A 9,534-nucleotide genomic window follows, 5' to 3' on the forward strand; every position below is an offset into this window, starting at 1 on the left:
GGCCCATCTGTAAATACACCCTATTCATCCAACATTCTGATCAGAGACTCTTGTATTTTTTTCTCACCTTTTTTGTAGAATTTGTAAGCATCCTTGAAAAGAAATTTTAGACTCCTTACACTCTCTCTAAGCTTCCACACACACATCACATTTGGTAATAAAGTTATCACATATATAAATAGAATATTAATATCCTTGTACACATACAAGTTGTAGGAGCACTGTCTGATTCTCCTAATCACATGGCATCTTCTCTTTACTTAGGCCATTTGATCCTTCACAAGCATCAAGATTTCTTAGATATAGCCTCTCATGTATGTGAAACAAGTTAACAACAACTACTTACCACCTCTTCTTAATCTAGAGCCCTTTTAAGTGTACCAAAAAATAATTAGGGGGGTATGTTAACCCATTCCAAGGTTAACATGATTTTATAACACACGTAGGACAATAGCTTTTAGTTTACATAATGCAAGCAATGATAAACTATAACAATGAGTAGCCGACCTTATAAAGCGTATGTAAAGAAAGCCATCCAGGTGATGTACATTGTTAAACAATCCTAAAATGGGATTGATCATGGTGATAGACATAGACTAAGCAACATAATTAAGGTGGATCATACCACACTAAGAACTCCATATAAGAGAGAGAGAGAGAGAGAGAGAGAGAGAGAGAGAGAGAGAGAGAGAGAGAGAGAGAGATTGCACACTCAACACTCAATTCTATTGTATATTACAAATGATCCATACAATGATATAGGCTTTCTAGCCTTATCCCACTTTACATGTCATCATCCATGTGGCACTCCCTTTTCCACGTCTTTTGGTCAACACTCACACACCATTCAATATCTCTCAACACCCCCTCTTAATCGAGGTGTTCCACAATGCACCCATCATCCATATCAATGTAGCATTACACAAACGCAATCGTTACCTCTCAACATACATAGCCTAGAATAGCTACACCCTTGAAATAAGGTCCCTCTGGAAGCTCTTGTGAATGACCAAATGTAGACACAAAGGCTGTGCATACATGGAATAATGAGAAAAAAGAAATCCCATTATGGAGTTGAGTTCTCTCTACTCTTTGCTCTTCGTGCTTTCTTACGTCTTATGTGCAAGTAGGGCTTGTGCTAACATCTTGACAGTGGTTGTCTCCTTTTTCATAATCTCATCTATCTTGTCTTCAACAAACACTAGCTCAAGAGAGAGGCTTACCAAGGTGAGAGATGTGGAGAGGAGCTATCCTTAGCTCTACTCCCATTGATTGCACTCCACCTACTAAATTGTTTGGTTTGGCGATGTCGAGTAGTGAAATTGAGTTGCTTCTTAACAACCCTTATCTCCTTTGCAAGACAATTTTGTGGTTCTGATGCTTCTTGGGTTGCATATAGCAACCAATATAGTGGAGAACACACACTTTTTTTTCGTTGGTTTCAGTGAATTAGTGTGTCGCTCTAGATGTTTCTAGTTTATATGGATGGCCATATGTCTTATATATATGCAACACATGCATTGCAAGTTTGTATTGTATACGGATGACCAGATGGGGGAGCCCTTCATCACATGGAGTCTTTGCAATGTCACAATAAGTTATTCCTATGATTTGAGGGCATACACTTTTGTTTGATTTGAGGTATAAAGTGCTCTAGATGTTCTAGTTTATATGGATGGCCATATGTCTTATATATATACGTGCGACACGCGCATCACAAGTTTGTATTGTATACGGATGACCATATGGGGGATCCCTTCATCACATGGAGTCTTTGAAACATAACAATAAGTTATTCCTATGATTTGAGGGAGAAAACTTTTATCATACACGTTTGTTTGATATTACACAAATAAAGTGGGTAGAGATAGATCATAGGATATTGGGTTTTCTAGCATTGTTCATAAGAGAGGCTAAGGGACGTATCATGTTAATGGGAATCACTTGACATGTGTGGCCTAGATTTGGCACACTTTAAGAGTAAGCCCTAAAAGGGTGCCTTGGTAAGATACTATAATCTATGGCATAAAGTTCAAGGGGAATCAAAGCAAAGGATTGTGTGGTCAGATGGGTAGGGCAACTGTGCAAGGTGCCAAGTTTTACACTGTGGAAGGTGCCAAGTTGATGATTTGATTGGTCAGGATTGCACTTGGGCGCACATTTTTTACTAACATGCGTGTGGAGGGGGGGACCACATGTGTGTGTGTGTGTCTCTCTCTCTCTCACGTGTGTTGTGAGACGTGTGAGAGAGGGAAGCATTAAAAACGACGTCTTCTTCCTCTGCGAGCTTTTGACCATATAAGGTCCCCCTGACAGGGAGAATCGCAAACTCTGACAAGTCGAGATCTTGTTCGCTTCTCTTTTTTCTCTGCACTCCCACAGGAGCCCCCCGTGACTGCCATTGAAAACCCCACAATCATCATGCTGTATTGTCATGTGTTACATGTCATGTGTCCTCCTCCGTGTGCCATCGCGGTGTGCCATGGAGGGAACCTCATGCTCCTTCAACTTATTAAAAGTTCGCACCATTTAACGCAAGGTCCAAGATGCGGTTTCAAACGGCGGTGTGATTATTAGGCGGAGCTTTTGTGCGCTTTTCAAGAAGGTAATAGATTTGATGTTATGCAGGTGGGGTGGGACCTTATTAAAAAGGTCACTTCTTTTCAAGACAAGCTTTGAGAGGAGGGCCCAGGGGGACCGGCAAAAAAGGGTTGATGATGGGAGATTATCAATAACCCCTCCTACGACTACTCTACTCTCTCGAGGCACAAGAAGAATGGGGAACTTTTGTTAAAAGGTCAACAGGGTGGGGAGGAGAGATGAAAGCGTGCATTTTAGAAGTGGTAATGAGTGAGGGATTGATGCGGAGGGAACTTATTAGGAAGTCAATTGGGGGGGAGGGGGGGGCAGGAGAGGAAGCTATGGCCAATGGTGAAGGAGGGGAACAAACAACAGTAGATGGTGATGCATCATTGCATTGGGCTTAGAGAAGTGGCGGTGGCTTGGCGGTGATGGGGTTGGGGGATGTCATATCGGAGAACCCAATATACGGAAGATCATGCACACCCACCAAAGCAAACCCCTTTTCCCAACCACTGCCCAGTGCCCACTGCACCCTTCTCTGCTTGAGCTCCACCCCCATAGCGCCCATCTGAGCATATAATACATCAATCCTAATCATCTCTCTTAAGGTCCCATCTCCACAACCCAATTGCCACCATCACAACCCATTTGCTTAAACCACCATCTCCTCACACTATAAGCTTTCCCTCCTCCTGCCCATCTCATCCAAATCAATCACCCACCTAGCTCCAGCCTTCCAGCCTATGCTTTAGAGTAGCTTCTTCCTGCCCTCTCCACAACGCATTGCAGCTTAAGCTATATCTTCCCATCATGGGCTCTCTTTTCCTCTGCCTTTAAGCTATCTTCTTGTTTATTTGCCCCTGCCTTGGAGCTAGTGTAGTACAAGAATCTCCTATCCCATAACACATTGTGGCCAAAGCTTCTCCTTCCAACATTACCCATTTCTCTTCTCTTCTCTTCTCACCTATCCCATCCTCCCTATCTTCTTCGAAGCAGCCAAAGATGTCAGCATGCCGCGATGGAGACCCTCGTGTGGAGAGAATTGCTTCAGCCATTCGAGTTGTCCCGGATTTTCCCAAGCCAGGTACCTTCCTTCCTCTCTTTCATTATTCATGAGGAGCCTCTAGGCTGCATTTGTTTTGAATTTAGCAAGTAAATTACACTTTGCTTCTTAATATCTTATTCTTCTCTGCTTGGTGCTGCTGGCACCCTACCCATGATTGCCATGCATGTGGCTTTACATACTATCACGTTTTAAAAAAACTTGTAGCCTCTGTTGTAGACATGTTTGAAAGACCGTGAACATTCCATGCACACATGACTGTAAATCTCACCATACAAGACCAAAGACAAGGAGGTGTGTGTGAGAGAGAGAGAGAGAGAGAGAGAGAGAGAGAGAGAGAGAACCTTTTTTCACTGCCTTCCATGTGGTTTTTTTTTTCAAAAATATTTTTTTTTTGGACATTGTTCATTTTCTAACTTCAAGACAATAATTTCTCGCACAGGAATCATGTTCCAGGACATCACCACTTTATTGTTGGATCACAAAGCCTTCCAAGACAGCATCAATATGTTTGTGGAGCGATTCAAAGACAAAAATATAACTGTCGTTGCAGGTAGTTCTTCAAATTTGCAAATTGGCATCGTGTTTGCATGTAGCTTTTAGTGATTAAAGCCCCTCAACTGCTTTAAAGTTCAGGCCATGGGGGAGTAGAATACACTCTGTTGAATTCCTAACTTGTGCATCATGCTGCCAACAAGGGGGTTTCACTTCTGTAACATGTATGTAACACATGGGTGCACAATATGGGTTTCTTTTGAGCTTAGACAAACGGCAGATACATGATGGGTGAGAGGGGTTTTAGGCACAAATGAGTATCTGGTAAATAATGGTATATATCTTTTGGCTTTTGTGTAAGAGGGTATACAAATTTGTCACAGCTTTCATAAAAAAGGGTATTTCTTTGGGGTCCAGGCATGCAGTTGAAGTCCTGTAAGCTTACTAATTGAGATCCCCTTGGCTGCCAAATGAGCCGATTCTTTGTTTTCTGGTAACTAAGTGAGTTTACAAAGGGCATGAGATTTTCATGACTGTCAGTAAAGTTCCAGGGTGGGCAGGGGATGGGATGGGGGAGACTCCCTGTTCACAAACATAGGCAGGGGAGATCTCCCTTAAACTCAGAAGCTCAGCACTTTTTCAGCAGGACTCTAGGGGTTTCCTGAGATAAGGTGGTTGTTCCTACCGTTCATGATCATGGTTGTCTGGACTTAGGGTGGGTTCAGAATAAGCTTACCAGTCGGGACCAACAATTGGGGCAGTCTGAAAGGATTGCCCAACCCCTCGTTGAGTGCAGTACCTTTAGTTTAGTTGGAAGAATAATAGAGCGGGCAGAGCATCTGAACTCCCCTTAGATTAGCTGGCTGCCTCGTGTGTTTACCTGACTAGCATGACTTACACATCAATGCTGTGAATTCAGTGGCATTTTATATGCACACGGCCAATTTGCACTACTTTTGTAAATGATGTATACTTGGAGCTAAGTTGTCACGTGTACACGATAATTGGGTGCCACGTGGGCATGCTAATCAGCTTTGGCAGGTTTTGTAGCAGTTGACTGGCCTACACACTAGCATAGAGCTCTAAATGCAGTTCCATGGGGCTTGTTTCATATGCTGCATTGGCTGAAACATAAAACATTTGTCTTCCAAGTTATTTTTCTGTTGACACAGTTGGATGTACGATGATATTGCACATAGTTGCTTCTTCCGACCCACCTAAATATCATGCTTTGCTTGACAATTATCTTCCAAGTTGTTTTTCTGTTAACACAATACTAGTTCAACATGGATGTACGATGACATTGCACATAGTTGCTTCTTCCAACCCACCTAATTAGCATGCTTTGCTTGATGGGGGGTTGTCAGAATGCACAGCGGAAATGAAGACAACTACTGTAGAGAGCAATACATAGATGCAAGAGAGAGAAGATAGTGTAACTCTGCTATATATACACGAAAAAATCCCAAAGTGCTCAATGACAAGTGTGGGGGGCAATTTTATATGGCCCCAGGCTGCTGGTCATTTTATATGGCCCCAGGCTGCTGGTCGGCCAGCACTGAAACAGCCGACAGCAGCCCAGATGCCCATGACCAGCACAAAGGGCAGTCGGCCAGGGCTGGACAGCAGGTCGGGACAGCCTCCCACACATAGCAAAAAATGGGAAAAATACAAGGAAGTGAGGAAAAATGGGGAAACACCAAAACTGAAACCGGAACATGCTCATCAAAGACCACATCCCTACTGACAACAACCTTGTTTCTCTCTGGATCATATAACCTGTATCCCTTGGAAAGAGAGTTATATCCCACAAAGACAAGCTTTTGGGACTTTGAGTTGAGCTTCCCCCTCTGCTTCTTTGGAATGTGAACATATGCATCGCTCCCAAACACACGAAAATGGGAGACATCAGGTTTCTTGCCAAAATATGCCTCAAATGGAGTCATGTTTGGTAGTGAAGTAGTCGGAGAACGGTTGAGGATATGGACAGCCGTAGCCACAGCCTCAAAGGGAGTCATGTTCGGTACTGAAGTAGTCGGAGAACAGTTGAGGATATGGACAGCCGTAGCCACAACCTCTCCCCAAAGTGGACGAGGAAGATCACGATGCTCTAGCATCGTCCTCACCATCTCCACCAGAGTCCTGTTCTTACGTTCAACTATGCCATTCTCTGACGGCGAACTTGTATTGGGCAGCTTCCGCTTGATGCCATGTTCCGCACAAAATCTCATGAAAGCATTGGAAGAAAATTCTTCTCCTTTGTCAGCCCGTAGAGTCTTCATTTGCAAGTTAGACTCTTTCTCCACCATCACATGCCACTCCTTGAACCGAGCAAAAGCCTGGTCCTTCTGTGAAAGGAAATAAACCCATGTGAACCTGGAACAATCATCAACAAGCAGCATAAAGTACAAAGAACCTCCCAAGGATGCTGTCTGCATAGGTCCACACAAGTAAGTGTGTACCAACTCCAAAGGTTTCGAAGCCCGCCTGGAAGTTTGCTTCGAAAAAGATTCCTTGTGCTTCTTACCACGAATGCAAGAACTACAGCGTCCTTGCCTGCTGCCAACATCTGGCAAGCCAACCACCATTTGGATTCTGGTCCCAAAAAGCTCGCCGTAGCGTACCCACATTCAGGTGGCCAAATCGAAAGTGCCGCTAATCACCAATCTGAGAACCTATCAAAGAGGAGAGTGCGTAGAGTTTGTATATACCATTCTCCACGCCGCCTTCCCAAACACCTGGCCAGTCTCGTGGTCTCATAGAGCAACATAATGCTCCTCAAACTCCACCCGTAAGCTAGTCTTGTAAATCTCATGCACTGACAATAGATGAAAACCAAGTGCGGGGACATAAAGAACACGAGAGGAATGCTTTCCCCCTCTGCCACCATCGGGAATGATCTCCTTCCGGCTCCCACTGTGTATCAGTATGGTGGAATTGTCGCCAATGAAAATGCGTCCTGTCTTTTCAAATCCTGAAAGAAGTCACGGGAAGGAGTCATGTGCCTGGAAGCACCACTATCAAGAATCCATTCTCGAGTATCCTTTGCGGTGAAGCTAACTACCTCCTCGCTCGAAGAAGATGAAGCATCTGTGTCCAACATCTCCAAGTGCACAAAGGCTGGAGTCTTTACAGCTGAAGCTAAAGAATCAACACTCTTCCCAGTCCACTTGGGACACTTCCTCCAATAGTGGCCTTTCTCGCAGCAATCATTACAGGTCCTCTCAGCCTTCAATTTCTCTCGGTTTGAATCAGGCTTCTTATCAGAAGACTTCTCCAATGGAGCCTTCCCTTTGTCCTTGTTGTTATTACGACCTTTCGACCGGGACATCACGAGGTAGAGATTGGTCGGTACGTCCATCTAGTTAGCTTAGCTCGTGGCTCGGTGGGGACAGCCAAGTTTGTGGGCTTGCCCACGGCTGTCGTGGTTGGGAGGTGAGTTAGGCTTGCACCCCCTTCTTGTTTGTTTGGTTTGTTTGCAGGTTTCGAGTCTCGTACCAGGAACGTTCTACGAGGAGATCCTTTGGGGATTTGATAGCCTCCCACATGTAGCAAAAAAATGGGAAAAATACAGGGAAGTGACGAAAAATGGGAAAACACCAGAACTGTGTGGGCACACCCACAACAGAGGCCGTGACATAGGGTACAGATAGGAGATGATTGCTAACAGTTGTTTGGTTTGCATGGAAGTCATCCTAGAGCTCCCAGAGATCTCTTACCATTCAAGCTTCGTGAAGCGCAGACCTTACCTTCCTGTTTAAGATCTTGTTGCTTAAGATGAGGAAGGTGCCATTCAAGTTTGGTTGGGGACCGACCTTTCTACTCGTGGAAGCGTGTACATTATCTCTATGTGGAACCCATAGCATCATCTTATAGTCAAGGGTGTATGTACCACAAGCATGATGCTGGATCTGGTAGTCTTAAAATTTTAATAAGATAGGTGTTGGTGTTGTAAATTCACTCACTTATGTCCATGCATGTGGCCAACCGAAAACTCTACATGCAAATTTTCTACATCATGCACAAGTAAGTGACCAGTCCTTTGGTAACTGGCAGCTGCAAGAGACACAGAGTCTGTCTACTAAAATATGCAAAATAAATTTAATGTCGAACAGGAATTGAAGCTCGGGGGTTCATATTTGGTCCACCCATTGCTTTGGCAATCGGTGCCAAATTCGTCCCCATGAGAAAACCAAGGAAGCTACCAGGTATGATCTAAACATCTAGTTGTATGGTTTTATCACTGTCGCAATTTGACAGCTTTTACTGCATCTTTGGCAAGTTACTGAATTCATGTAAACCTGTGTGTTTTGATAGGTGAAGTGATTTTTGAGGAGTATGTGCTTGAGTACGGCACCGATCGCATTGAGATGCATGTGGGTGCAGTAGATTCAGGTGATCGAGCCCTTATAGTAGATGATCTCATTGCTACAGGCGGTACTTTGTGTGCTGCTATCAGATTGCTGGGTAAGTTCTTGTATCATAAACCATCAACATTGAGAGTTGGAGCAAAACACGTTCTAGAACTGAGGAAGATTTGTATTACCATTTTATATGCCAATGGAGAAAGGTCTTCAAATGCTTCATCAAAGCCAATTTTTGTGGTTTCATGGGTCTTAGTTGCTTGCATGCGCACACATACATGACACGTATGCACTGATTTTCCTCATGGTGCCAATCCTTGCTTTTGGATTCACAGAGAGGGTTGGAGCTGAAGTTGTGGAATGTGCATGCATTATCGAAATACCTGAACTCAAGGTAGGCTTAGAGTAGTCTGTTGTATAACTAAAAAGCTCTCATTTACTCTCCCATATTGTTTCATTGTCTTTTCTTCCCCCCCCCCCCCCCCCCCCCCCCCCCCCCCCTTTTTTTTTGCAGGGACGGGAGAAATTAGGAGGGAAACCTCTTTACATCTTGGTAGAATCAAAGTGATTGTAATGTTCATTCTTCTGGACAAAGCATTTTGACCAATCAGAAAATATCAAAGCTGTCCATTCAGCTGTAACAAAATTTGATGCAATGATTAAATCATTGAAAAGTTCAATCATGGAAAGTTATGAGTAGGGATATTCTATGAAGTCTTATTGTGTGCACACATACATTGCCTACCCTGATTCATAGGTTGCCCTTTACACTATTACTCATCAGTTGAGAATTCAAGGACTAAAGTATAGTATAAAAGCTTTTTTTCTGTAGCCCACTGTAAGAGAGCAACATGAGGAGCTAAGGTCTCCTATGGTGTGTAAGTACACAGTAGAAAACATCAGAAGCATTTACTGGCCAAGTATAACTTCTTTGTTTTTTCAGAAAGTGGAGGAAACTAGCTATGATGCAATTCACCTTTTTAGAGGGTAGTTATGTTGGAGTACTTCAGGTCTCTCCTACTTTCCATG

At 43.6% G+C, this 9,534-nt stretch overlaps 1 protein-coding gene across 1 annotated transcript; it reads left to right on the forward strand.

The window, feature by feature from the left end:
* The first annotated feature begins 2,195 nt into the window (after nt 1-2,195).
* LOC147621497 (adenine phosphoribosyltransferase 4-like) lies at nt 2,196-9,188 on the forward strand. Its single transcript, XM_086824252.1, has 6 exons — nt 2,196-3,667; nt 4,089-4,199; nt 8,257-8,349; nt 8,459-8,608; nt 8,841-8,899; nt 9,020-9,188. The coding sequence occupies exons 1-6, from the start codon at nt 3,586-3,588 to the stop codon at nt 9,071-9,073; spliced, it is 549 nt and encodes a 182-aa protein (XP_086680378.1). The 5' UTR covers nt 2,196-3,585; the 3' UTR covers nt 9,074-9,188.
* Nucleotides 9,189-9,534: the final 346 nt, after the last annotated feature.

This window comes from Cibotium barometz, chromosome 30 (genome assembly GCF_041138505.1).
Source record: "Cibotium barometz isolate CiBa-2024 chromosome 30, ASM4113850v1, whole genome shotgun sequence".
Taxonomy (NCBI): Eukaryota; Viridiplantae; Streptophyta; class Polypodiopsida; order Cyatheales; family Cibotiaceae; genus Cibotium; species Cibotium barometz.

Excerpts from the sequence above, each read along its gene's own strand:
- LOC147621497 (XM_086824252.1), top strand. The coding sequence starts at position 3,586 with ATGTCAGCATGCCGCGATGGAGACCCTCGTGTGGAGAGAATTGCTTCA. Across the intron at positions 8,350-8,458 it reads AAAACCAAGGAAGCTACCAG|GTGAAGTGATTTTTGAGGAG; the intron begins GTATGATCTAAA and ends GTGTTTTGATAG. Across the intron at positions 8,900-9,019 it reads TCGAAATACCTGAACTCAAG|GGACGGGAGAAATTAGGAGG; the intron begins GTAGGCTTAGAG and ends TTTTTTTTGCAG.